Raw genomic sequence first — 27,696 nt, 5'->3', positions numbered from 1 at the left:
AACAGCTCAGTTTGGTGGAGAAAGTGTTGGAACGGTTTCTTTTGCATTTAAAAAAAAATACACAAAATTCGAATTTTTTTTTCTTCCTATTGCGCACGTTGAAAGGTAAAAGAATAGTTTTGAAATACAAGTAAATTCAACACAATAAATCATGATATAATATATGTTTACATGACACATTAACCGATGAAACGGAGTAAAAGCTGCTCCCAAAAGAAATTATTACTTTTCTTTCTTCATTGTCAGACATGTCAAAACATATACAAGATACATATGAAAAAATGTTACAAGAATATGAATTTATCTATATAATCACACGTGCATGCATGAATACATACATTTATACACACATTTGTAAATTATCTATGGAAATGAATCCCACTTTTATGAAAAGACATGTACATTTAGTAGATATTTCTTTCATTTCTTTTTCTGTCTTTCTTTCTTTTGAGGAATTTATAGATATATAATTATTTATTTATTCATTTGCTTGTTTAATTGAATCTCAGTAAAAAAAACCCAAAAAAAACAAAAACGTAAACGCGCATACAACTGAGAGGAAATCCTGCTTAGCATGTGAGTCAATTGTTAACTTGGACATCCAGAACTTCACTTTTGTTTGCCTGGGGGTTGCAGGGGGAGGAGATTGAAGGGAGGGGGGGGGTTCCTCCTTGTCCCCTCCTCCTTGTCCAGCCCCCTTTCCCATGGATCGTGTTCCTGGAGACTCCGGCCCGGAGACATCTGCTCCGATTCCAACAACGGAGCGCGTCCCCGCGCCTCCTCCTCCTCCTCTTCCTCCTCCTCCTGCTGCTGCTATTGCTCCTTCTCTCGCACTCTCCGTTATCTGTGACCCGGAGGAGCCATCCTTGCAGGTGCCCCTCCAACAACGTCTGTCGGGCTGTAGTTTCCCCCGCTGCGCCCCTGCTCCATCCCTCCTGTGCCACCGGAGGCGCGTCGCGGCGGCGCGGCGCAGCGCAGCGGCTCTCCAGACCCGGTGCCGTCGAAGCAGCAAGCAAGCAGCACATTTCTTTTTTGTCTGTGCGCTCGGCAAGCTGCTGGCTGTGGGACCGTACGAGGCTTCGCATCCTCTCTCCTGCTGCCGGCTACGGTTTTTTTTTGTGTTTGTTTTTGTTGGTTTTTTTTCCTTTTTCCTTTTTCTTTTTTGTTAAAAGGAGAGAACAACCGAGGGCGGATGGCCAAAACAAATATCTCCATGTCTGATGTTTGAAAACGCCTCATCCGTGGGATATTTGGTTTGATTTTTTATTTTTTTTCCTTTTGTCGGTCTTTGTGCGCTTTTTTTTTTTTTTTTTCACCCCCCCCCTCCGATTGTTTTCTGCGCCATGGAGTCGGTGGAGAAGGAGTGTGGAGCGCTGGGTGGATTATTCCAGGCCATTGTGAACGACATGAAGGTAAACGCGCATGTAAATGAAAGTACACCCGGGTTTTATCTGACCTTTGCGGCTGCACAGTTGCTGATCAGACGCGTATTTATACTGCCTTTGTCTCTTTTCGCCGGGTCCTCCCCCACTTAAAACGGGTGCTCCAGGACAAATTGAGGTCTGCAACACGTTTCCCCTCCTTTATGTTATTTGCATAATGTGCAGCAGGTACTATGGTTGTATTCAACACTTGTTTTAATCTGACCCCCCCCCCCCCCCCCCCCCCCCCCTTTTTTTAAAGTAACTGCACGGATCAGTTGTGAATGAATCTGAAAACCATTAAGTTTGTGGCCCTGTTCAGTCCAGAAATCACGATCATTGACAGCATAACATAAAAACAAACGTTTTATTTTAATATAGTCGGTTAAAAAGTCTTTTAAAAAGCCAAAAGCACAGGAGCTGAGTGAAAATCAAGTGTGTGTGAGGGGGTGTAGTAACTATTGAATAAATGATGGCTGCCATTTGACCCCAAACAGCTGCTCCAGCCTCCATAAGGTGTCAGCAGCACAAAGACGCTCCCAGAAATGAGCGAATATAACTCCATCACAGAAATGGATGTTGACTTTATTGATTGTTGTTCCTGATGTTTGGCCTCGTTGCAGGACATGGACACTTTTGCGAGATGTTGTCGTTTTAACATTTGACCCCGACTCTTAGAAACAAACTTACAACTTTGCATGAAAGGACGAGATCTCTACCGATCAAGATGGTGTCTTCTGATGTCCCCAGCGTGGATTGGATGTCTTCTTCTTCTCATCTTTTGCCTTGATGTGTCTGTATTTGTCTGTGTTGGGGGAAGGGGGGGTCGAGTCAAGGAAGTTGAACCGGGTGGTCTGTTGTTGTTCGTGACAACAGATGGAAAGTGTGAATGTATTCATCCGGGCCTTCAGCCTCCTCATTGTCCAGGACACTGGTGATGCAAATATAACAGAGAGCAAGTCAAGCATCGGCCCGGCAGATTTCTTATTGATCGCTGGCTCACGGGGCCGTGTTGCTGTCGGACGGACTATTTATGGGCCCCCGTCCATCCGTCAGGCTCCGATGAAATCGGCCCTCAGCTATTGACGGGGCTGCTGGCTTCATTTCATATTATTTCCGCTTTTGTGCCGCGCTCATCCCAGGACCGGGGCGAGAGGCATGGGCCGGTGGAAAGAGGCGGCCTGTGTATTGATAAGCAGTGCAGATGAATGAAGCCGGAGCCCTTAGTCAGCACAGTATCCGTGTCCACTGTCTGAGACAGACATCTGACCTCATTTCTGCCGCCTGGCTGGGCCGAACTAGCTTTACAAACCAACCCCCACCACCAACACCGCCGCCACCGCCACCACGAGAGCGACATGGCTTTCCTGTGCTGATGGCGCTGATTGTGAACAGTGCCAGGGGGGTGCACAGTGCACACTTGCCTGAATCGTCCCTCTTGATTTGACCAGACCCGTGGAGACAGGCTGTACCTGTTAGTTATATAACTGTCTGATGGAGGAGAAGACATAAAGGAGGCGGAGGAGGAGGTGGCAGAACAAGTGGGTGGATGGTGAGAAATAGAAGTGATTCAGCTGGATTACATCGGCAGGCCAGGATTGGATCATCAGTTAGATCACATGGGGGGGGGGGGTGTTTCAAGCCTCCACGTGTGGGAAAGAAACCACCTTTGGGAAAAGTCCTTGGAAGACTGAAGTACAATCTCCAAGTATAAAGCTTCTGACCTCGCTCTCCACCGAATGGCGAGCTGTCGAAGGGAATGGCATCTCTCTCTCTCTCTTTACTTCCGTCTCTTCATCCCATCCCCTCCCCGGTGGCTGCTGGGCGTGGACGATAATATAAACGTACACCACCCTCCCCACGGTGCTTTGCATTGCCCCACCACCCCCACCGCTTGGCAGCGTATCACCAGGAGTCACTGGTCACACAAGCTAATTAGACACCTGTTGAAGTGAAGTGCGAGGCTGCGAGGTTCACGGCAATCTTGTTTACTTTTTGCTCCTAAATCAAAAATCTTTCTGAGGCGGAGGGTTTTTATCTGGGAGTTAAACTCTTGTCATTGCCAGAATGGAGGTTAAGCCCAGAAGTGATGAAGAGCAAGACTCTCTCCAGATTGCACACTTACTATATATAGTCATGATGTGTGGAACCCCCCCTTTTGGCTCCTCTCCATCAAAGAGGCACATGAAGGTTATGCCCTTCGTCTCCTGACTCCCGGGACTCAGAGCTTTTGCTCTAATGGGATCTTGCCTTGAATGTGCGTTGTGTTTGGCTTCTGAGCCCGTAGCTCAAGGCACCATACGATGATCCCAGCTAAATCTAATCCAGACTTTTCAAAGACAAGCCCCGACTACCTGCCACCCCCCCCCATCCCCCGCAACCACCTCCTTCCCAAGCTCACCATAAACAGTCATGATACGAGAGCTTATGCGGTTCAGGCGTGTTGCAAGAGCCTTCGAAACACGGGAACAGGCGCATGCACTTACGCTGATTGATTGAGAATATAAATTGAGTGAGTGAAATATATTGACCTTTTGTCGAGACGAGTCAGAGCAAAGAGCTTTGTATATAACCCAAGGGTGAAATTACTTAGCGGGCCATCTTTTCCGATGTCAAAGTCGGGTGAAATGAGTAGAAGATGCACTGAGTGCGGTTAGCCTCTCGTTTGTTGAGGAACCAGGAGAGCAGGCGTGTGAACCAAAAAAACGTAGTCCTTGGTCGGGTATTTTTTCCTCCGGTTTAATTGTTTTTTGTTTTTTTTTGTTTCCTTATCAGAGCTCGTACCCCGTGTGGGAAGACTTCAGTGCCAAGGCCACAAAGCTGCACTCTCAACTCAGGTGAGGATCGCCGGCCGCCGGACGACGGGACGTTTGAGCGGTTTCCCGCCGAGTGTTTACAAAATGAACCTTGTGTTTACAGGACCACGATGCTGGCAGCGGTGGCCTTCTTAGATGCCTTTCAGAAGGTGGCAGACATGGCCACCAACTCCAGAGGTAAGGAAAACATTCTTTTTCTTTTCTTTTTTGTCTCAATCAAATGCAAAACGATGAAATTCAACAACCTCGTGAGAGCATAATATTGTCCAGTCTTCCTTGTGTTGGGGCACATGGACTGTTTTATTTTATTTGGGTTGACTCTAAGCCGTCATGAGGATTAGTTTTGGACATTAACGCTCCTTTGATTCCAGTATTTATGCACTTGCAGTTTTAGTGACCCTGCAGAAATCAACCTGCTATTGTGTCAACAGTTCTTTTGACATGTGACTGCAGTCTTTGACAAAACAAATATAATAGGTGTGTATTGCACATAGATAGATAGATAGATAACTTTATTAATCCCCGAAGGGAAATTGTTTTGTTGCAGCATTCTGGTTTATAAAATACAATGGAATAGAATATAAAAGTAGGGAATAAAAATATACAAATATACAAATATAAAAATATCTGGGTAGGACATAAAATATCTGGGTAGGACATACATTTGTAAAACAAAGAACTGAACATGGGCACTTAGAAATGAGCGTGAGTAATTATCTAAAGATGTTTTTATTAAGGGACCCACATTTGTACTATTGTACACCGAGCCAACTCGCCACCACTCAGCATTGGACAATTTCAAACTTTTATTCGTCACAGACGACGAATACAGCGAACATTTTGTCCATTGCTTCAGTTAAGCCATATTATATAAAATTTTCTTTCTACCCTCTGTTATTTTGCTTTTTGATCAATTCATCTTTCTCATTCATCTTTCTCCCGAGTCTTGCGTTGCGAGTGTACCTTTTACACGACGTCCACGTCATCATTTTTAAATAGTTTTTTGAAAAATGACAAAATCGAAACTCAAATTTTTCTTAAAAAAAAAAAAATCCTATATTTTTATTTTTTGCCCAAATCGCCCAGCCCCAGTTACATCCCTTAAACTCAAGAGGGCTTCACTACAGAAGAGTATTAGAGACACTGAAGAAAAAAACATTTCCAAGGTTAAAAAACAAAAAACAAAACAAAACTCATGTGCTTTGGAAAAAAAGTCAACAAAGTCAAGATTTTTTTTTTCACGGAGAAAGAAAAACTTTTTACATTTTTTTTATACAAACTGGAGATGACCCCTCCATGAATCTTTGCCCCCAGTGGGGGGGGATGGGCCAGCCTTATTGGGAATCACTGTCATGTTTGAAAAGTTTGCTGTGGATGATTGGCGCCTCTCATGACATAATTCTGCCCCGTTAAGAAAGTGGGGGTGGCTTTGGCGGAGTGAGACGGCGGGTGGGGGGCAGTGAGCACAAAAGAAATGAAAATCTTAAGCTTATTGTTTCTTTAATGAGGTCTGCTGATCTGCTTTGTCACCCGGCGGTAGACGGGCAGGCCACGGAGGCTGCTGCTGCTGATTAACACAGATTTCTTCGGAGCCGATCGTCGAGAGCAGTATGTAGGTCAAAAAAAAAAAAAAATCCTACAAACCCACCACGACCGTGCAAGGACTCTTGACACGCAAATGCACAAATGCAGAAACGTGCACACAGACACACATATACACACACACACACACACGTTAATATTCAAAGGGGTGACAGCTGGTAGCCGGTCACCTGACCTCACAGGTCACATACCAGCAATGCTTTTTAAGCAGTTTGTACCAGCGCTGCCCCCGCCTCACTGACCACTTACAGCCGAGGAGAATAAAGAGGTATTCCTTTCGCGGTGTTCACACATTGTCACCGGGTTTTAACTTCCGCCGACTTTCCAGTGGAGTTTATAAACCACGTTGATACGTCGGGGCTACTGTAAGTGATTCCCGATGTGTTAGCGCGCACGAGCGCCGCAAAAAAAAGACGAAGCAGAAGGTAGACTGGGGTCAACCTGCCAGCTGTGAACAGTTGGCAGCCTGCTCCCAATAAAAAAAAAAGAAAAGAAAAAAGAAAAAGAAGGGGGTATGGACCACGGCAAGAGCACGACTTCAAAGGAGGAGCGCAGTAAAAGAGGGGGAAACGAGCACAGTGATGGATAGACCGAGGAGAGATGAGAGGGAGATGAGAGAGACGGGCGAATCGAGTTTTTTGCAACTACGGGCGCATAAAATCCCTGTAAGTGTGTCACTCATACGCTCGCTCTTCTGCTCCTCTGCCACGGACATTAACTTCAGGATTAATGTCATCCGTTTCAGGCCACAGACTGTATGAGTGATGAGAGAGTTCTGCAATTAAAGAGGAACTAATGAAACATGGTTCAGGCTGGAGCTGGGTCTTTGATGGACGCAAAAGAAAGAGGTCTTGTCTTTGTTTGCCAGAAAAATGTAAGAAAAATCGAGCAGTGTGGGTTTTTTGCGATATTTTTATATAATTATTGGCACTGTTATAAGACAGTAAGTGATAAAATAGGCAAGTCACAACATGCAAGTTTGCGGGAACCTTGGTTTAAGACTATTATCCATCTTTGCAACTAAATTCATAATGTCAGAGCCAATTCATTGAAATATGTCAAAAAATATTAGAAGTTCAGTGGTTTGAATCTCAGGCAAAACACTAAGAATCAACACAAAAAACACGAATTGGAAATTTGTAGTTTTGGTTTTTCATGCATACAACAAGGCTAGTATTTCAAAACTGTTGTTTGACGGCAAAAAAAATAAAAAGCCAGATGAACCCAATATTTCAGGGTTTTTTTCCTGCTGCTATTTGTTTATTGTCATTCAATGTGCAGCAGTGATGTTGACTTTATCACATTGGATCAAGAGAATCATTTCTCTTATAATTCTCTTTTTGTATTAAAGAAAAAATGCAAGTTGCGGACAAAACACTGAGACCTGAGCTGAGATATCGGCCCTGAAAGACAGTAAACTAGCAACTTTAAAAACGTGTGCAGTGCATCAGTTGTAGGAGAAGCTGTTGGTTTTTTTTGGGGACATTTCACTGTATTTTGGACCAGAAGGTTTCATTTAAGTTGGCTTCATGTCGAGATTGTAGTAATTTTCAGAAGTAATTATTGGGTTTTTTTCCACAAAAATATAGATATTTTCATCACTTACACTCCGCGCCACAACAATGGAAAACTTTCAAGTTTAAATTTAAAGGTTATTATGGCATCATTTTACCACGCAAGACGAAATTGTAGCCCCTGAACTAAGTTGTGTCCGATACCCCTGAACTAGAATATAAAAGTGGAAAAACACAATGATCTCCCTTTCCTCCTATTTACTGTAATCCTTAATTATTCTGCATTTTACAGCTTTGCTGAGAGCTAACAGCGAGTAGACGTCCCTCTTAAAATCATATTTGCCTTCTCTTAACTTTAGAAACTGTTGAATGATTCCTAATTGCTTTGACCTTGTGGGTTTTATTGTGACATGCCTCTTTGTCGCTTCAAAGCCGCTTCCCACTGGCGGTCTTTTGTGACCAGACCCACTTATCAGAGTGGACAGGGATGTTAACCATTTACCCTATACCAAAACAATTACTATAATTTCATCGTTTTCTATGATTGATAGCAGCTGTGTTGCTTTGCGGATTTTGTCACGAGGCATTCTGGGATTCGCCAAAAAACTGGCTTTCATCTTGTTTCTGACCAAAACGAGCTCTCAAACCCGCCCTGATTCGCCCTTAACCAGCGTGCCTTTTTAAATCCCTCCACGGGAGCTGTGTGCGTCTCTGTGTGCTCCTGAACCCAGGCAATTAATTTGCGAGCGCAAATGTCAATATTTATTTGTGCTGGCCCGTGGCGACCGGTGAGGGGGGGGGGGGGGGGGGATAACCTTTATGCTAGCCTGGAGATGCAGTCGGCGGCTTCGCTTTTTCCGGCGGCCGCTCTGCTCCGGTTCTGTTAAAAGTGTACGGGCCTCCAGATGTTCCACGTCGTCTTTCTAACTCCCCACTCTTCAGGAAATGGAAGATTTGAGTTCTGTGATTACGCGCATGCTCCTTTAGAAGTCTCTATTCCTGAGTTTCCGTCTGTGTTCCTCGCGTTTCGTCGTATTTTGTTTGTCTTTAAACCGCATCCATTCGCTGCCAAGCGAAGCAATGTCACCCCCCCCCCCCCCCCGGATGACTCTATGAACAGATTTTAGCATTACCTCGAGACGAGCCCCTCGTCTCCTCCTCACCTCATTCGACCTCCTCCCCGTGGCTCCGTGTGTCAAACTCCTCCGGCTTGTGTTCACGTTCAGACTCCCTCTCCCTCCTGTGTTGTCTGTTTTTAGAGTTTATGGTCGCGGCCGTGGCGTCGGCGTCTTGTGTTTTACGAAGCAGCTGGAGGAGTCGGCTGCCAGCCGTTCTGGCACGGTTGTCCGACGGCGCTGTTTCTCTTAAGCCGCCGCGCCGACGATCCCCCGCCACTGTGAAGGCGCGTCCGTCTCTGCACACTGGCGGTCGTGCATCTGGGTTGAATAAAGGTCTGCGGGCCGCAGAGACTACATTAGATGGATGCACTCGGAGGAGTTATGGCTCGTTAATGTGTGCGTTTCATGTTTCGGCACCCATTGTTTGCCGTCACTTTAGTTTTTATTGTTGGGCCGGTCAAGCCTAATGCATTCTGGTGTGTTGTCTAAACCACTGTGCTTGTTTTTATTTTATCATGATGCAAAGTCGAAAGAATCTGGTAAATAGTGGACTTTGTGTGGTGTTTTGTGCTGTCAGAGTCGATGGCATATGTTTTAATAGTTTGTAGGGTTTTTTTTCTTCCCCCTCATTTTTGGACATGCTTGGATCAGATGTATGTCAAAGAGCCGGTTGTCCATGTCTAATGGTCCATCGGCGGGGGGGGGTTAACATGCAGGCTCCATATTTTTTGGAGAGTGAGGTGAGTCTCATTGGAAGGGGGGGGTGAGGGTTGCATTGACCAGGGTGGGGGTTGTGTGGTGGCAGTGGGATTTCCACAGCTCTGGGTATCCAGGCTAGGCAGAGGCGTTCAGCTAATCCTCTTAGCCCCACTCTGTAACACACAGACACAGACTGCCTTCTCTTCCCTTCCTGATCAGCCGCCCCCAGCTTTAAAAATTCACACTCCGGGATCACCGGCCAGACTGCCTGGCTACACAAATCTGTGTTTGACACTGATGAAACCTTCCCCTCTCTTTGCGCGTGTGCGCCCGAGGCCAGCAGAGTACGCGCGGGCTAAACGTAGCGTTCCTGCGGGTCGCCCTGAAAGCCTCGTCCTCTCGGACTCTCTTGTCTTTCCTCTCCCGCTCATCCCGTCGGTAGTCCGTTGAGGTATGCCAGTAGATCAGTGTGTCAGCGAAGCGGTAATCTGCTTGGCCGCTGTACTTCTTGGGGTTGGCAGATGGGACGGATATCCCTACCCGCCATCTGGACAACCTGGCATGGGACGAGATGCGGCTGTGGCCTAGTGCTGAGCGAGATCAGGGGATTACTGTCTTCCGTGCTCTCCCGGCAGCGCAGCTATTTTTACGGACATGTCAAATAATGAGAGTAGCCATGTGACCACTACTGACATCCATCAGGCTTTGGCATTTTATGTCCAACCCTGATGAGAACCTGTGTGTGTGTGTGTGTGTAAACTCTGTGTATTTGAATTCATGAAATGAGCTTGGACTTACTAACACATCGTATTGTGCTCTGACATTGCGGCGATTACATTCATGGCTCTTCAGGTATGTCATGACATCTATTAGATGTGGATAAGGGCCTCCTATTTGTTTTTTTTTTGTTTTTTTTAACTACAGCTGTCCACTTGGTCTGTCAGTCAGAGGGGAAAAAAAACAAAAAAAAACAAAATGTCTCGCTCAGAGGCTACAATCTGAATGTGGTCTGCCTGCAAGGGAATGTTTTCCAGCCATTATGATGACTGTGTGCAAAACGTGGAGGGTAACAGTGATGTGAGGAACAGATGAAAAGGGGAAATAATAATTGGAGAGAAAACACAATTTTTTTTTTTTAAGTTGTGCATACCTTTCATTCTGGGGCCGAATACTAAGCTCAGAAGACAAACATGAGAATGGAGGAGGAACACTGTGTTCGGCCGTATCCTGCACATGAACTCGACGTGGAGCTGAACTGAAAGGGGGGGGGGATACACCGGAGAGTCCGGTAGGGGAATGCGAGGGAGGACATCGGAGGAGGAAAGAAAAGGAGTACACGAGTCTTTTAACTGCAGCTGCTGTTTTTGTGAACGTGGAGTGAGTGATGTCTAAAGTCTTTTTCATGATCATGTGACAGCTCCCGATTATCTAAACAATGAAAAATGGGCCTCTTAAAATCTGGCCATGAGGTGAGTCAAGTTCGTCGTCATCTTTTGGTAAACACGTTCGATTATTTGTATAATGCAGATTTTAAGGTGAAGCAGACACCTTGATTGGTTCACATGTTAAACAATTTATATGCACTGCAACACAATCCTGAGTTAAAAAAACTGGAATTTAGTCAAGCCAAAGTTCGCTCCATTTGTCAAGAAATAGAGGAAAATTGGCAGGATCCAATAGAATGTAACCCGGAATAGTTGTCATTATTTTTGTGCCAAGAGAAATCAAATATTTCAGGATCATATAAAATATGACCTTGGGCTGTGATTGTCTGGTGAACATCAATTATGACCAAAAGGCCATCGCTGAGGACTGAACTATTTTCAGAACTGTCAGATATATTCACTGTAAAAGACCTTAAGGAACTCTGGTTATACGATTTGTTTGGATCGGGTAGAAAGTTTTATTCCACTAGTATTGGTTTCTCTGTCTTATCTCTGTTAATTCCATTGCAATAGATATTTGCATGTGTGTGTGTTTAATATCTAAAAGGTGCATCATAAATAAAGATAAATCGATTGACAGTAAACGATCAGTCCATACATTTGGTGAATGAGTCGTGTGCTTTAATTAGAGTATAAAGCCTGTACACATGAAGTTCTGACCCGGAGTGCACAGAGAGATCAGTCCAGAGGAAACCGAGGAAGAATGACTGCAAACTTCACGTGAGTGTAACCCAAGACTCAGACTTCAGACGGCAGTGGCGCTTCTGAAACGTTATTTGAGGAAGAGCGGCGGTGTCAGCGTTGTTTTTTTTCGAACGAGCATAGCGGCATTTACTCGGGCTGAGCAAAAGAGCTGGCGCGGTTATTGTCAGCTGAGACGAGAGACAATTGCACGGCTTGTAAGGCAGGGAAACTCGAGCTGTCTGACTGAGCTAACTCCGGGGCCGGCATCGCTCCACATACATTCAAATATGGACTGAGGCTATCTGAAAGGATAACCAAATCCTTCGTCTGACGTGTGACGAAGCACAAAGGCCCGTCTCTGAAGACGGCCTTCCTTTACTTTGCACATCTTGTTGTTTTCCCCCTCTCTGCAGCACTTTTTTTTTTTTTTTTTCATCTCTTAATGAAAAGCACATGTGGACAAGAGGTGGTGATTATTTTTAGCAACATTTATGTTGGTGAACAGGAAACTCCTCCAGCAGAGAGATATCACTTCCTCCATGTTCTCCTCCTCCTCCTCCTCCTCCGTCAGTCTGCTCCTAATGCGCTCCAGAACACGTTTTACACCACATGAGGAGACTCTGGGGTCTGTCTGGGGGTGTTTTTTTTTGCGCTCGGGAGGTGAAACTCTCTGTGCGTACTGTCTGGCCCGGGCAACAATGGGATGAGTGTGTGTTTGTGTGAGACTGAAACAATTGATCCGTAAGGTCATTTCCTCTGCCTTTCCAGTTCGCATTGTTTCCTGGTAAAAAAAAAAAAAAGAGGAATTCCACTTTCAAGGGAGTAACACAAAGGCCTGGAATTAGGTTTTGGTTTCCACTATAAACGCAGCACACATGTCCATTCATGAGCAAACTCACATTCAGCTTCTTGGCTGCTCTGCCACAGAAGTTAAGTTAATCCTTCCCTTATTCCACTTTCTTGTAATATAGTAATAGTTAGATTAAATAACAGATTGATTGATCAACATTATATTATTATTATGTCTACATGCATGCGCGTCGTCGGTTTATATCCAAGTGACATGCGTTTTCGTTTCAGGAACGCTTGCACAGCAACGTTTTGAAAATGATGTAGTTTTCATGTTGGGCCACTAGTGGGTGCACTCGGTTGTTTTAGCATTGAAACCACATACACATGCACGCAGAACAATATGCTATAAACATTAACTACGGGAGTCCGCAGTCTCTTTGATTTATGTGCAGCTTTGCTTAACATCTCCAAAAAAATAGTTTAATACTTATATTTCTATGGTAACACGTCTCGTAAATCTGTGGGGGGGAAAAAAAGACATCAATTATGTTTGGAGTCTGGAGACTGTAATATTATAGCATGGACATACAGATTACAACAGTTAAAAGGAACTTTTGGAAAAGGAAAGTTTGGTTTTGAACGTGACTATTTAAACAATGAAATATAAGATTTGCTGGACTGAAATAATTGTTGTGCTCTTCCAGTGCTGGTGGAGAAGAGCTTCAAAGGGCTGCAACTTTCTTATCCAACTTCTTCAGAGAGAATCAACTCAATTGCATTGTTTTTACAGATTATTTTTTTCAATCAGTTCATTGAGTTTCAACAAGGCTGGGAAAAAAATGTGAAAGTATTGTTTTTAATTGCAGTTACCCAGCATAAACAGAAGAAGATAAAAGTAAACCTCTCCAGAATCAGTCCTCAGCCGTTCGAAGCTCAGGGGACATGCATGCTTTTTTTTTTCACAATTCTCCCAAGTTATGGTGAACGGAGTCAAACAGACTTAGTTTGTGTTTATGATCATGAAGAGAAACGGTATGAAAAGAGAATTACTTCACTTTCAAGTCGGCCTCGCAGCAAGAAGCACATTCGAAATCCGAGCCTTTCGGGAGACTTTCTCAAAAGACGTCTGCTGTCTTGTGTCTGTCATCCACAATTTATGCGGCTTGAATTATATCTGCAACTCCTTTGCTTGCGGGCGCACGGCGCAGATCTCTTGTTCCGCGATCCATGTCCAACGTGCGGCTGTTTTACCCACTACGTCTCCCCTTCATCAGAAGCTATTGCTCCCTAACCGGCAGATAGAAGGGATGGATGCTTGCTTTATTTATGATGCCGACTGCTCCCACTGTCCTCCACCGCCAGGTCTCCAGCTGTGCTTTGAAGTGAGCGCCTGATGTTGTGAACGTATGATGTTTCGTCAGGTTTCGAATGCAGACAACTCGACTCGGTGTTTGCTCGACTTGTAACTAAACGAGGCGATCGCGGTCGACAGAATTGAAGCGCGTCTTTTGGCGTGTGTAGCTTTTGTTGACGTCTTCACAAAGCAAAACAAAAAAAAAGTTGAAATAGAAAAAGTTTTTCATCGTTTTATTTATTTCCGTCAGTCGGGAGACGTTGTCCTGGCCTGTGCCCGCGGCACCTGCGACGGCCAACCAACACTTCCGCTGCCCTCCGACTGGCCGAACCCACCCGGCACTTCAGTAGTGTGTAACCTCTTTCATCCGCCCCTCTCCACCCTCCTTTATCCCACGGCCCCTTTCATCCGTCAGTGGCCTTCGCTGTGTCCCTGCCAGTTCACATTCTGTCCGACTTGAAAGGGTTGAGGGGAGGGTAAAGGCAGGAGGCTTAACTGTCTGTGCCAGCCGCAGTCGGCTCCGTGGCCGAGGTGCCAACGTCAGGAATCACTGTTGTCCCACGGATGATGGAATTTCCAAAGCTTAGTGGCGGCTACGTGTGAGACTCGTGGAAAAAAAAAAAAAAAAAAGAAGAGATTCCTTGTTCCTTGAAGTCTTACAGTAAGGATGTTCTGTACCTTTTTCCTTGTGCAGTGAACATAAACATGCTTTATTGACACAGGAAGCAGAGCGGGGTGGGGTGGGGGGAGTGAGGAGGATCACACAGTGGTTTCAGTGGAGCTGGACTGAGCTTGAAAACTGATGTCAGGAGGACACGAGTCTAGCTAGTGGAAGATCTCTCCAACCCGGTAGCTTGAGCACTAATGAAACCTGAGCTCGTCAGCAGGGTTTCGATGCTGAATAAGAAAATAAGAAAGTGAAGCCACGTTTCCCATGTTGAAGACGTCAGAGACCGAGGCCTGTGGCAGTTTAGCCCCTGGCTCCCGGCTCCTGGCAGGAGACCCCCCCCCCAATAAAGCAGGCCTATTAAAATGCTCCTCCTTCACCAAGGAGCGAAAGGAGTTGATCAGAACCAGATATCTGGATACAACCACTCACTAACTGCTTACGCCGCACAGTACTGGTTCTGGTTACCGGAGCTTAGAGTTTCTCACCAGACCTCTTAAGTTAGAGGCTTGACCTTTGGATCAACACTCACGTGCACTTTTCAACATGCAAACATGTTGTGGTAGTTTATCTTTATGTCAGACGCCATCAGTTTCAAACGCATGCGTACTGCCGCGTACTCGGTTGTACTCGGTTCTAAGATATATGGCTGGGGTTTCATAATAGCTGGTCTGTGTGTTTTGCTTTATCCCTGCACGTGTGGGTGTCTGCTATGAGGTCGGGTTAACCCCCCCTCCTCGCCCTCAAAATCCCTAGTGGTCTTGGTATGCAAAAATAATCACTTTTCCAGTCCTTAAGCACTTTAAGCCAGCTCCTTTCTGCTACAAACTCAAATATTGACGTATAGACGGTGGGACGGTTTAGCAACAGGCGAGCCAAAAATCTCACGTCGAATGAGGAATTGAAAACGATCCAGCAGATCACAGAGTGATATCTACCTTCAAAGAAGAAATCGTCTTTCGGTTGTAGCAAGAGATTTTTGATTTTTTTTTTTTTTTTTACATTTTTGGAGACGTTTGGCACATCCTCCCAGCTTGTGTGTGCCTGTTGCATCGCCGTGTGGATGAGCAGACTGCTGTCGGGTGAATCACCGTCTCCGTCCGTCCGTCCGTCCGGTCGAGGCCAGAGGCCAGCCGGGCTGTAAGGACATGGCCAGGAAGCCTCTGAACCACCCCAGGATGTAGCTGTCAGCTGATCCCCCCCCCCCCCGTTTTGGAGAAGGGAAGAGGGAGAGGAAGGGGACGGGAGGGAAGCGGCGGGGAGAGGAATCTTGGCAGGTGTGGATGGGACATGAGAGCGGGATTGTCTCCTGCTGACAGTGTCATTGGAAAGGTCTGTCATCGAGATACAGGGGCTGACATTACTCTCTCTTCCTATCGTCTCTCTTTTTTTTTTCTTTTTTAAAGTCTTGCACCCTTCGAGAGCTAATTCACAGCTGTTCCAGAGAAGAAATGCATGACCTGTGTGCGCGTGCCTTCTCCGCCCATCTGCATTTCTCATCGGTTTTCACACTTGACCTCGTGAATCGGTGCAAATAGAAGTGCTTATGTTACAGAAGCGCCGTCCTTTAAAGACGGACGCATCTTTTCACTATTTATAGCGAGAGCTCAAGGTGTAGGTTTCATGCGTTCCTTCAATGACTTCCTGCTGGTGTTTAATGTCGGCATGCGTTACAGCTGGATGGCCTTTCACCTCTCGCCTCGCTCAGTCGCCTAAAAAAATAAAAATTAAAAAAAAGCAAAGAAGCCAATCCTTGACTCTCGCTTCCTCCGTCTAAAATGCAATGAGTTACTCAACATCTGTCGCTTGAAAATGTCTCTGTGAGTGCAGATCTGTCAGTCGGCCGAATGCGTGACCGGACTGATCTCCGTGTAGCGTAACCTAGTTTCTGGGGAAAATAGCACAGATCTCACCAGACAACAATCTGATGCATTCCTTACATTTCATGCCAGTTTCATTAACCTTGTGGGTTGTTTTTTTTGTTGTTGTTGTGTTTTTTTAAATTCTCACTCCGTCGCTCTTACTTTCTCCCTGTTTTTGTAGTGAAGCTACGGTTTCGCTGGTTTCGCTCTGTCTCTTTGCCCTGCATGAATAGTGTTTAGGAAACAGAGGGAACAGGAAAGGCAGAGCTGGCAGGGAAGAATAGAGGGATATCCCCTTACAGGGTTCCCTCCTTTTTCCTCCAGGATAAATGGGGGGGGTGGGAACTTCGGAAAGGGTGGAGAGGGGGGTGGTGGTAAATCACACCACCTGTCCACAAGTGCACCGACGTACGCATGCAAATAAAACATCATGATTGGATGTGATCAGACATGCCTCCAGGTTTGCCTGCTCCCAAGTGTCCCCCCCCCCCCCCCCTCTCTCTCTCTCTCTCTTTTTTGTGTGTGTGTTCCTCTGTATGTGGCAAGGAGCCTTCAGATTAGCCCTATGTGGCCCAGATTACAACAGGATCAGTGCTGCCACATATTACACTGGCCTGTGAACCATCAGTGAGACAGTGGGACAGGCTGAGCTTTCGGGGCTTAAGACCCCATTTAATTACACTTCAGCTGAGAGGAAAAGTACAGTAAACAATTCACACAGGCTGTTGATTAAACCGTGATGATGGCCGTGCACGCAGTCCTTGAAGTGTGAAATGCGGGGTGTGTGGGGTGTGGAAAGAAGGAATGAGGAAAAAAAGAAACGAGTATAACGTTCTAGTTTTCAAAACAAAAGTACACATTTTGTGCTCTGCTCAGTCGGCATGTGTCCGCCTACTGGCAGCAGATAGAAATGTCTCTCCAGCAGGCAAGAAATAATCGAAATAAGTCCATTTGACAGGAGAGAATTAGACCTTTTCAAAAAAGCTCTCCTGGTGTGTTGTCTCTTCTCAGGGAAAATCACGTGTTCCCGGGCCAAGAGAGCATATCGATGACGGGTAATACCAAGCTCTTATACGCGAAGTGATTATTTGTTTCTCATATCGTCTTTCTTAGGTGCCACCAGGGACATCGGCTCAGCTCTGACAAGGATGTGCATGCGACACCGCAGCATAGAGGCAAAATTACGCCACTTCACCAAGTAAGTGTCACTTGTATTTTTCTGTTTTTACCCCTCCACTGCAATTTTCTCTTTTTTTTTGAGGCCCCAAGGGAATCATTGTGTTCCCAGGTCCAATCACATCCCTCTTGACCTTCCCCTTGTTCAGATGCGCTTCGCTGAGGGATTTTGGGCTGTGGAAATAAGGCGATTTGTTATAGCTTTCATTGCCTGACTGGGTGTTGTTATGTCGTCTCCAGCGCTCTTATGGAGGGCCTGGTTACACCACTCCAGGACAGGATAGAAGAATGGAAGAAGACGGCTAATCAGCTGGACAAAGATCATGCCAAAGGTGAACGAGGAAAAAAAAAAAAAAAAAAAAAAGTAGAAAACGTTTTTCGAACGCTGTGTCATTGACACATGATTTGACTTTCTCTCTGCAGAATACAAACGATCTCGTCAGGAAATCAAAAGAAAGTCGCTGGATACAATAAAACTGCAGAAAAAGGCGAGAAAAGGTGAGGAAAACCTTCACGCGGACCTGTTTTTAAAAGCACTGAGCTTCCAGTCAGTTGCTTGCACAGTGGCGCGGTGTTTAGCAATCTCTCGTCAAGAATGTCCCTGGTTCGAGTCCAGGTTGAGCTTTGGAGCCTTTTTTCTGTGTGGCGTGCACGCGTCTCCTCACAACGCACAAACAAAACTTGTGGTTATCCCAAAGTCGCCGATACGTGTGAATGTGAGCGTGTGCGATTGTTTATCTCTCCTTATATGCCCTTTAAATCTGACTCTGTCTATAGTGAGCCGTGCTTCTGACTCAGATGAAACACTATGAAAGATTGATGCATGGAGCTTTCGGGGTTGGAACTAATGAAGCCTGCCGAGCTGTGGTTTCCATGCTGTGCTTAATGTCTAATAGTGACCTAGCGCCATCTAGGGAGGGGAATGAGAAATGATTACTCCCATCAAATCAGAATGCCTGGCACACTTTCACAGGCTCCTTTTCCCAGCTTTGGGTGATGTACTTTATAAATCTAAGGAATTAACTTCTTACCCAGCTGTGCTTGCATTAGGCCCCACCGCTGCTTGTAATTAAACTCCTATTTTCAAACAGTGCTTTCATATAGCAGCAGTACGTGACAGACATAAACATTGCATTGTGCCCTGAATAAGTACAAACACAAACGCTGCCTGTTCTCCTGTCTCTCCTCCCTCCCCCTGCCCCATACTGCAACCCTCCTCTATTTCTTTCTGGCTGTTTACACTGGCTGTAGAGCTTCTAGGTACGTGAGGTGTACGTCTCTCCCCCCCCCCCCCCCCCCCTTTCCACAAATGAGAGCTTCTTGTGGTAGCTGTTCAGCATCAAAAACCATCTCTAGAGCAACCTGCCAGTCAAAGACAAAGCACCGTGCAATCTTGGCATATTTTCTGGGGGGGTTCGAGAGTGAAGTCTGTCAGCGTCGTTGAGTACTTTGCTTATTCTCTGTTCGTGGAAAATCGACACGCGTCAGTCTGGGTGTCTGGCAGCCTGGCGGTCGCCATTTAGCTGAGCTTTGCACAAACTCGGGGAAACGTAGGAAACAATAAGCAGTTTCCAAATCTGAGCAGCTGGTTCCTTCAAAACGTATTAATACTCAATGTTGCTGTGTAAAAGAAAACATCATGTAGGTGAGCAGCTGAGCTAAAAATGTCGACATCATTGTTATTTACTATTACAAATCTTATTATGACATAAAACTGAACTCAGGAATGTAGTGTCTATTGTGAAATGGAATATATTGTCACCCAAGTCATTTTCTAAAAATGAGAACCAAATATTCTTGTCATGAAGGCTTAATTAAAAAAAAAAAGATCTAAGTTATACACTTGATATCTTATTTTACTAATGGAGTAAAATTACATAATGTGTTTATGATAGGATGGCATTTCACAAAGTGCTGCCTTGAGAAAGAAAATATTTTGGAGCCCCTCCCAAAAAAAAAGGTGTTTGAAATTGATGCAGTTGGATTTAACAACCTGTCATTGATGCGGCGTATTTTAATAGAGACTGACTCATTTTTTGCACAATTCATTTGAATAATAGCAGGTTTTATATCATAAAGTGATTTTATGAACCCAGAAGCTGGCAAGCTGTCACATCCTCATGGATCTGCTCAGTTAAGTAGGGTTGTTTGGGTTTTTTTTTAATTATTATTATTAAATGCGGGTGCAAAGATGAGATTAATTGTTCAGATAGGTGTCCAACATAGAAACAGTTGTATAACAAATTGGCCCAGAGCCACTTGATAGCATTACAAATGTGTGTACTTCAGTTTGTACGGCACATTTTAAAGTCTCTTGGTTGCTATGGACACAAACTGCTAATACAGTGACCTGCAGGGTGTTCAGAAATGACTGGCTGATCATCTTCATCTCACCCCTCTCTCATCGCTCTTCACCTGTCTGTCGTCGAGTGGCGCTGTGGTCTTGAATGACAATAGTTTTTTTTCTCATCGCGTCCATTCCCCCCCCAAAAAAGTAGCATTAACCGAAGATCTATTTCCTCTCGTTCCCGTGTACGTGAGCCATTTGTGTGTTATTGTCTGTCATTGCGTTGACCTGTAGCACACCGCGCATTGCCATTATTTGTAGTAATCATCTTTACTCTTTCTCTCCTCCCTTCCCCCGCCGACGCCTCATTTCACTTCTATAATTATCACCCTCCCCTTCAAATTTTCAAAACTGTTTTCATTCCTCCCTCTCTCTGCCTCTGTTTACTCGACTCCCCCTCCGCCGGTGTCCTCCCTTCGCCGCTCCCTCCCTCCCTCCCTCCCTCCTCTGTGTCTCCGTGGCGCCCTTGCCCTGTTGCCCTGAGCAGGCCGGGGAAACCTGCGCCCCCAGCTGGACAGTGCCATGCAGGACGTCAGCGACTTGTATCTGCTGATGGAGGAGACGGAGAAGCAGGCGGTGCGCAGAGCCCTGCTGGAGGAGAGAGGACGTTACTGTACATTCATCAACTTGCTTCAGCCTGTTGTGGTGAGGCACCCCCCCCAGGAGGAAAGGACACACTTAACGACAGAATTCCCAGACAGTGGCGGAACCGTCATCTTGACGACATCCCAGTCCGAGAAAAACTATCAGATACAAACGGAATCATTGTTTTTCTGTTGTTGTTTTCCGTTTGAAAGCGCCTGGGTGTTTGTCCCGCTCAGTGATGGGCTCCAGTCAGTTTTATACGGTTGTGCTGATTTGCTCCGAGGATCACAGTCGCTCTTGTACTCAGACACTTCAATCCCGTGAGACAAGAACCTGAGGCCTGTAGGACACATGCAGTTCCGGGGAGATGAGGAGACCGTCAGCAATGTCAAAAACTTAAGATATAGACTTGGAATGGAGTAATAATACAAGTTACAGTGGGTTAAAAAGGGTCATTTACTACAGAGAAGGCAGTTAGTTTGAGGAATAAACTGTCATCTTTGTGTAGCTTTAACATGGAAGGAAGGGGGAGAAGATGTGTGTAAAAACTATATAGAACAATGTCAAGCAAAATCTGTAATATGAGCCTAATGTGAGGATTCAGGGTAGTAGGGCTGCATCTGATTGGCTAAATAGTTTGACATGCATAGCTTCAATGCACAGTCGCAATCGTGATAAACGTCCGATATATTGTGCACCCCGAGTGAAAAACAGTATTTACAATATATTGGTTTGCTCTGTTTCCATTCCAGAACGTAGAAATCGCCATGCTGGGGGAAATAACACATCTCCAGCCCATCGTTGACGACCTTACCTTGTTGACTGAAGACCCGCACAAGCTGCCACCAGCCAGTGAGCAGGTAATACTTCTGTAGTGCTTCTACTTCCAACAGAGATCTTCCAATTATTTTGTCATTCAATCAAATTTGCTCTCTGTAATTGTGTGCCAGCGGTAAATCCGAATATTTTTTAATTGGTTTCTTACTTGTCAACATAAGAATTAAAACTTTTTTTCTTTCCAAAGCCAAAAATGTTTTTTCTCTGAGTGAATAACAGCCAGTATTCTTCCAAAGCTCTTTATAAAAAAAAAAATTGTTTTGTACAGATACTCTTTGCATTTATTGGACTGACTGATGAACCTCTGTTGCAGACGACAGTTTCCACCAGTTCTAGCGTAGGATCTTGTCTGTTGTGAGCTGAGCGCCCTGGAAGCGTTATCAACATTTGGATTTGTGTGTTAATGAAGGTGATCCGGGACCTGAAGGGCTCCGACTTTAGCTGGTCCTACCAGACCCCCCCTTCCTCTCCGAGCAGCACTGGCTCCAGGAAAAGCAGCATGTGCAGGTATATTGTGGTGTCGCATGCGATGATGAGCAAGACGAGTCAGTGTGTCAGGGATCCCCAGACACACTATATCTTGCAGGTTGCGGTGCAGGCATATACGTGCAGCGCGGACATGTCACCAAGTTATAATGTGAAGGGTCAGGGCAGGGCGGCAGTTGATCATACATGCATGCATTTATAGATGCAGGCAATGTTGAAAGTCTGAGTATCAATGTGAACCAGGATCTTCTTGTTCTTCATGGTTGATGTGAGTTTTAACAAAACTTTTGGTTTTTTTTTAAATTCGTTGGCTATGTTGAAGATTAGCAAAATGTTTTCCCTATGAGGAGCCACAAGCAAAATAGAATAGAAAAACGTTATTAATCCCAGAGGGAAGTTGTTTAATCCAAAGGATTTAGCTGCCATGCAAGGCGCTCTATCCATCCAACAATATACACGAAATACACACGTCATTTCAAGGCATTTTTACTGAGGAAAAACTTAACAATTTCACAAGTATAAGAGACGGTGGAAAGGAAAAGAAAAAAGCCTTTTTCAACAGGAAGAAACCTGCAGAACCAGACCCAGAAGTGGCGAGAAGAGAGGAAAAGATAGAGACCGATAGCGACGAGCAAACTAAAAGATTGTCAATGTCAGTGGTGAATTGTGAGGAATGATTCCATCCATCCATCCAGCACTGACACCCTCACATTCACCAATCGACAATTTACTGTCAGACATTTGGCTCAAATAGATGTTCTTGGATTGTGGGATTAAACCAGAGTATCCAGCGGAAACCTGAAAGCGCACACAACGTAAACATACAAACTCCACAGAGAAAGCCGCCTAAGCTCTGACTTGAGCTCGGGGACGTTCTCACAATGAAGTGAGACTACTAATCATTCCACTGTTGTGTAGCTAACAAGAATGTCAAGTGATGAAACTATTTGTCTTGGGTGATATTTATAATTCTTCAGTATTAAAAAAAAAACAAAAAAAAAACACATTTGTTTTTCAGAACAAAAAACATTCCCGTCAGCGGATGAATCTGAAAACTGCCCTCTGATGTCAAACTCATATCCAACAGTCTGCAATATGAAGGTCAAACATCCACCTGATGTAACACCGACTCCAAAACAAACTGGGGGCAGTTTTTATGGTTCTGCTGAATAATCACTCACTTTGTATTGGCAGACTGACTCGAGGAAGACATTATAGATTTAAAGGTGCTTTGAAAAGCCTCTGATGTCCCGGTGACATACGTGCCTTCCTCTGTGCACAGCCTGACGCCGGCGACAGTGACAGTCAGCGCGCAGGAACATCTTACCAGCCTCTCGGCTCTTCCACCTGGCAGATTTGTAATTCTCAAGCTCCTCACGGCCAGATTAGGTCCAAAGCTTTCAGATATCACAGCCTGGAAACAGTGAGCCCTCTGTAAGAGCCAATATCTCAAGTGTTTAACAAGACAAGGCGATACTGCGGCAATCTATTTATTCCAGATCTAGACACGTGCATTGTTACAAATTTAATACCCACGGTAGAAGTTACAAACAAGCTTGTTCATAACAAGTCATCACCTTGCTTTGGTGTCGCAAGTGCAAACATGAGCTTCCCAGTCGCACCAATTAAGGCTGAATTCTGTGGAAAATTTCTTTTCTTCATTCACAGAGCAAAACCTGACTATGTGCGACGCAGTAACACAGACTTAGCTTTGAAATCACACTTAAGGCGATGTTTTTAAAGTAAATTAACACTTATTCTGTGAGTTTCAGGATTTTTCCAGTACCAAAGCTACACACAAAAAGGTTTTTGATGGTGGGATATAAGAAATAAGCTTTTTTTTTTTTATATATCAAGACACTAAAAAAACAGAGAAGGGGATCTAAGGATGCTCTTTAGTTTTATGGTTATTTAGTTTGCCTCATTCATCTTGGAATTTCTCCCCAAGCTTCATCCTTGAGAGCAAAGATTAATGAGAAATGATAATTTCAGATATGTTCCAGAAGGAGGGTATGGGGATGTGGGGGAGAGTCACAGAGAGAAGGTGAGAATCGCATATTGCAAATTTAAAATAAAATGCGTGGGTGACAAAGGGAAAGAAACACTGAGTGAGAATGACAGTGCACGGGGGGAAGAAGAAAAAAAAAAGCACAAAGACAGCTGTTAATGTTCAGAGGGAAAGATAAATCAAAGAGCAGAAAACTTTTTAATGCTCTTTGATGCACCAAAATTAGGAGCATGGCATCATTTAGAAGTGCTGCCTTTATGTTCACCGCTTTTGTGATCAATTTTTCATTTAACATTTTCTGTTTCTCCACATAGTTGCACATAAATCCTCCCAAAAACAAAATGTGGGGGAGAAAAAAAAAAAAAGCAACTGTTTAACATGCATGCTAGTTGTGTTTTATACTGATAGGATATCTTGCCTACAGCCTCCTCCAGATGCCCTCTGCGGGAGCTCATCGGCTCAGCAGCGTCTCCTCCCATGACTCAGGCTTCATTTCCCAGGATGCCAACACCCATTCAAAGCCTCCGTCACCTATGCCCTCTGATATCACCAGCCAGGTAACAGCCCCAGACACAATACTTCAGTTTCTGTTTATTTTATCGGCAGGAAACTGTTTTCTATTGCAGCAAAAAAAAAACTAGGAACAAAGTGGTTTTGTTATTTCAGGGTTTCCTTAGATGGTATGACTTCAGGGCAGGAAGCCATAGCCGCTCGTCAAAATACCATAATTCACTCATTTTAACAAGGCTTTTTCCATCTGGTATCTTCAGTTAACTTGTGGTTTTTTCCCCGTGTATGCATTTTAAACCCGAGTCTGCACTCTTGCACTCGATTGTCGAACATTGAGCATTTCATTTCTTTTTTTTTCTTTTTGCTGCAATAGAGCTTTATCAGTTGCAAATGGTGAATTTTTATCCCATTGGAGTGATAAAATTATTCGGGCTCTCACGGTCTGAACATATTGCAATATACAGAACACACTCAGCAGCACACCAGCACACCGACTGATGCAATGTTCCTCTGAATAAATGATCTTACAGGCTGCTTTATTTTCGATCTTGCCTGTAGTATATAGATCCCCTCAGAGAGGGAAAAGAAAATCCCTCTTTCTAAAGCTCATCAACACTCTTCTCCAACTCTCACCCTATTCCTATACATTTCTCACACCTACATCTTTCTCCTCATTTCCCCTACTATTCCACTCTTCTGTACTCCATCTCCCCTTTCCCAGAAATCAACAAGCTCAGCCTCCTCTGAGGCTTCAGAAACCTGCCAGTCTGTCAGCGAGTGCAACTCTCCTACAGCGGTTAGTACTGCATGCATCTCTCGACAATATCCACTTGCTTTGCTGGACACGCGCACACACACACACATACACATATGGAGGTACACACACTCACGCATGGACACGAAAGCATGCATGCACATAGACAGCAATACACTTGATTTGCACTGAACTCGTTGTTACCTCCAGCTTTAAGAGGCCCGTGGGCTCGACACATGAGAGCCGCGGCGCCGCGGCATCTCCTGGACTATTCATGGATGTTTGAGCACTCTGACTCACACTTGTCTATCCATTTCGCAGTTTGGCTCATGCTCATCCTTCGGTACCTTCCGCCCCGCTTTCTCTCACACTGGCACCATCAGGCCTCTCTCTGTCATACTTCCTGCGTCCCCCACATTTAACCACTCCCCCGGATCCAACACTCCCTCACCCACATCAAAGGTTCCTAGCTGGAAGGTTTGTTTTCATTTGCAATTTGAGTTTTTGGGTTCTTTCCTTTGTTTGCACCTTTTGTTCTGTTTTCACGCCGCCATGTTTCGAGACGTAGTTTCAGCAGCTTGGGTTTTTCCAGCCGTTCCTCACAAATGTGTGCTAAACCCGAAATGGCTGTGGCATTTAACATTGACATTGCTTATTGCAGTCTGCTCCACAACTACCCCTGCACCTAACAAGTCCATGAGCCAAATCAGCAGCTTCTATATTTAAGCAGCTGTGCGACTGTCAGATGGCAAGCGCCGGTGATGCACAGCGTGAAGACGCGTCTCATTATTCTGTCTGCCGCGGCTGCAGGACTGGGCCAAATCGAGTTCCTGCGAGCCGTCGTTGGCCAGCACTCTGCAGCGTAGGAGGGAGTCTATGGATCGGATGAGAGAACTGGACGCGCCACACAGTCCACAGGGGTATTCTGGGATGCAATCAGATGATCTACACCGAGCGAGAGGTGGCCCGGGATCCATTACCGCGAAGGTAAGAAGTCTCCAGGGAGGGAAAATGTAAATGTCAGAGTGTAAATTTGTGTGGCTTAGAAATTGTAATGTGGTGAACTGCATATGTAAATTTTGTGCTGATCTGTATTTCGTGTGTGTGTGTGTGTGTGTGTGTGTCAGCACGGCGAGCCCCTCTCTCCAGCAGCCAGCACTCTGGCGATGGTTCTGACCAGAGGCTTGAGTATGGAGCAGCAGAAGAGTAGCAGAGACTCTCTGCAGTACTCCAGCGGCTACAGCACTCAAACCAACACCCCGTCCTGTTCGGAGGACACCATTCCCTCGCAAGGTAGCGGCTTCAGGATACCTCTGTATTATAGCCCACCGCCATCTTCCAATTTCCCCAAATTGATTTTCTGTTAAATGTGAGAGTGAGTCTTTACATTTCAGCGATTTAAAAAAACAAAAAACAAAGTGCTGCACCAATTGGTTTTATTGCCTCTGTGAAGTTATTACGCAATAAAGCAGCTGCAAATTTACTCCTCAAGAACAACTGCCGTCGTCGGTATTCCTCACGTCGCTCTCCTCTCTCTCGCCTTCAGGTTCTGATTATGAGTGCTACTCTCTCAACGGGGACGCCGACAGCGAGGGGCAGGCGGACTTTGACAAATCCTCCACCATCCCGCGCCACAGCAACATCGCTCAGAGCTACCGCCGCATGATCCAGACCAAGAGGCCCGCCAGCACGGCGGGCCTGCCCGCAGGTAAGAGCCTGCAGGGGACCACCAACGGCTCCGCGCCCATTTCCTCGGGGACGGCCACCATTCGGAGGACGCCGTCCTCTAAAACCGGACTGAGACGCACTCCGTCCACATCCGGTCCCATCCCCATCCGGCCCCCCATCGTCCCAGTGAAGACCCCGACGGTGCCGGACTCCCCCGGCTACGCCAGCCCGTCCCAGCATCGCGCGGGCAGCGAGGAGTTTCTGTACGGCGACGACCTGTCGGCCGGCGACTACATGAGGGCGTCGCCCAAGCGCATGAGCCTCCCCGACACGGCCTGGGGCTGCGGGGGAGCGGGGACGGATAGGACTCTCAATGCCCAGCAGGCCCCCGGCGCCGGCGCCCACGGCTCTGAGGAGGACCCTCTGCTGGCTGCCAACCGCCACAGCCTGGTGGAGAAGATAGGAGAGCTGGCAGCCAGCGCCCACGCCCTCGGTGAGGGTCAGTTCCCCTTCCCCAGCTCCCCGCCGGGGGACTCGGCTCAGTACGCGCAGCGGGAGCCCTCCCCTGAGACTCAGGAGGACAGGGATATGCTGGTATCTATACGCCGGGGGGTGAAGCTCAGGAAGGCAGTAACTGACGACAGATCAGCCCCCCGGATCCTCCGGTAGTCGACGGGGAAGGCAAAAAAAAAAAAAAAAGCTGCGGAGAAGCAGCTGCCGTGCCCTTATTTACAAACTAAAGCTTTTGTAGTGAAACACAACAGCACTCATGTAATGCATTTAACTGCGGCACAAGTAACGGAGGTGATGTAATGTGGTGAATGAAGGCCAGTCGAGTCATGAAGTGACTTAAGGACGAAGTGGTGTATGTATTGCGTACGTTTCAAAGTAACCCAGATTTTTTTGGCTTTATTTCTACTTGTTTTGTTGTTCTTGGTGGCTGTGATCCTCTCCTCCCTGTGTGACCAGTTGTTTCAGCCCAGTTTGTCCCTTTAGACACATCGACTGACACATTTAGCGGGGATCCAACCCTCCGTGTCTCTTATTTTTTTTTTTTTTTGCTCTTATGATTACAATTATACTGTGCTTTTTCTTTTCTTTTTCTTTCTTTTTTTTTTTTTTTAACTTAACACAGCCACCCGTCAGTGGAAAGTGAAGGATGCAACGCTCTGTGAGCCTGTCTGCGTGTTGTGTTTCTCACCGTTACTGTACAAGTACCGTATTACTGTTTTGTTTCATAAGCTGAACCGCAGCTGTGTAAGTCATGTAAAAATAAAAGCAATATGGCAGCATTTTTATTGCTATACTGTACTGTCACTATATTCTGCAATTAAACAGGCTTTTTACTGTT

At 45.6% G+C, this 27,696-nt stretch overlaps 1 protein-coding gene across 1 annotated transcript; it reads left to right on the top strand.

Moving 5' to 3' along the window:
- The first annotated feature begins 1,275 nt into the window (after nucleotides 1-1,275).
- On the top strand, nucleotides 1,276-27,696 carry mtss1la (MTSS I-BAR domain containing 2a). Its single transcript, XM_080504233.1, has 14 exons — nucleotides 1,276-1,412; nucleotides 4,197-4,258; nucleotides 4,341-4,414; nucleotides 17,088-17,172; nucleotides 17,391-17,482; nucleotides 17,574-17,648; nucleotides 19,985-20,142; nucleotides 20,835-20,942; nucleotides 21,329-21,426; nucleotides 23,838-23,970; nucleotides 24,645-24,719; nucleotides 25,488-25,664; nucleotides 25,805-25,970; nucleotides 26,224-27,696. Exons 1-14 carry the CDS (start codon nucleotides 1,344-1,346, stop codon nucleotides 27,012-27,014), a joined length of 2,163 nt encoding a protein of 720 aa, XP_080360359.1. The 5' UTR covers nucleotides 1,276-1,343; the 3' UTR covers nucleotides 27,015-27,696.

The sequence above is a fragment of the Blennius ocellaris genome (assembly GCF_963422515.1).
Source record: "Blennius ocellaris genome assembly, chromosome: 11".
NCBI classification, from domain to species: domain Eukaryota; kingdom Metazoa; phylum Chordata; class Actinopteri; order Blenniiformes; family Blenniidae; genus Blennius; species Blennius ocellaris.
This window is presented reverse-complemented; position numbering and strand designations above follow the sequence as displayed.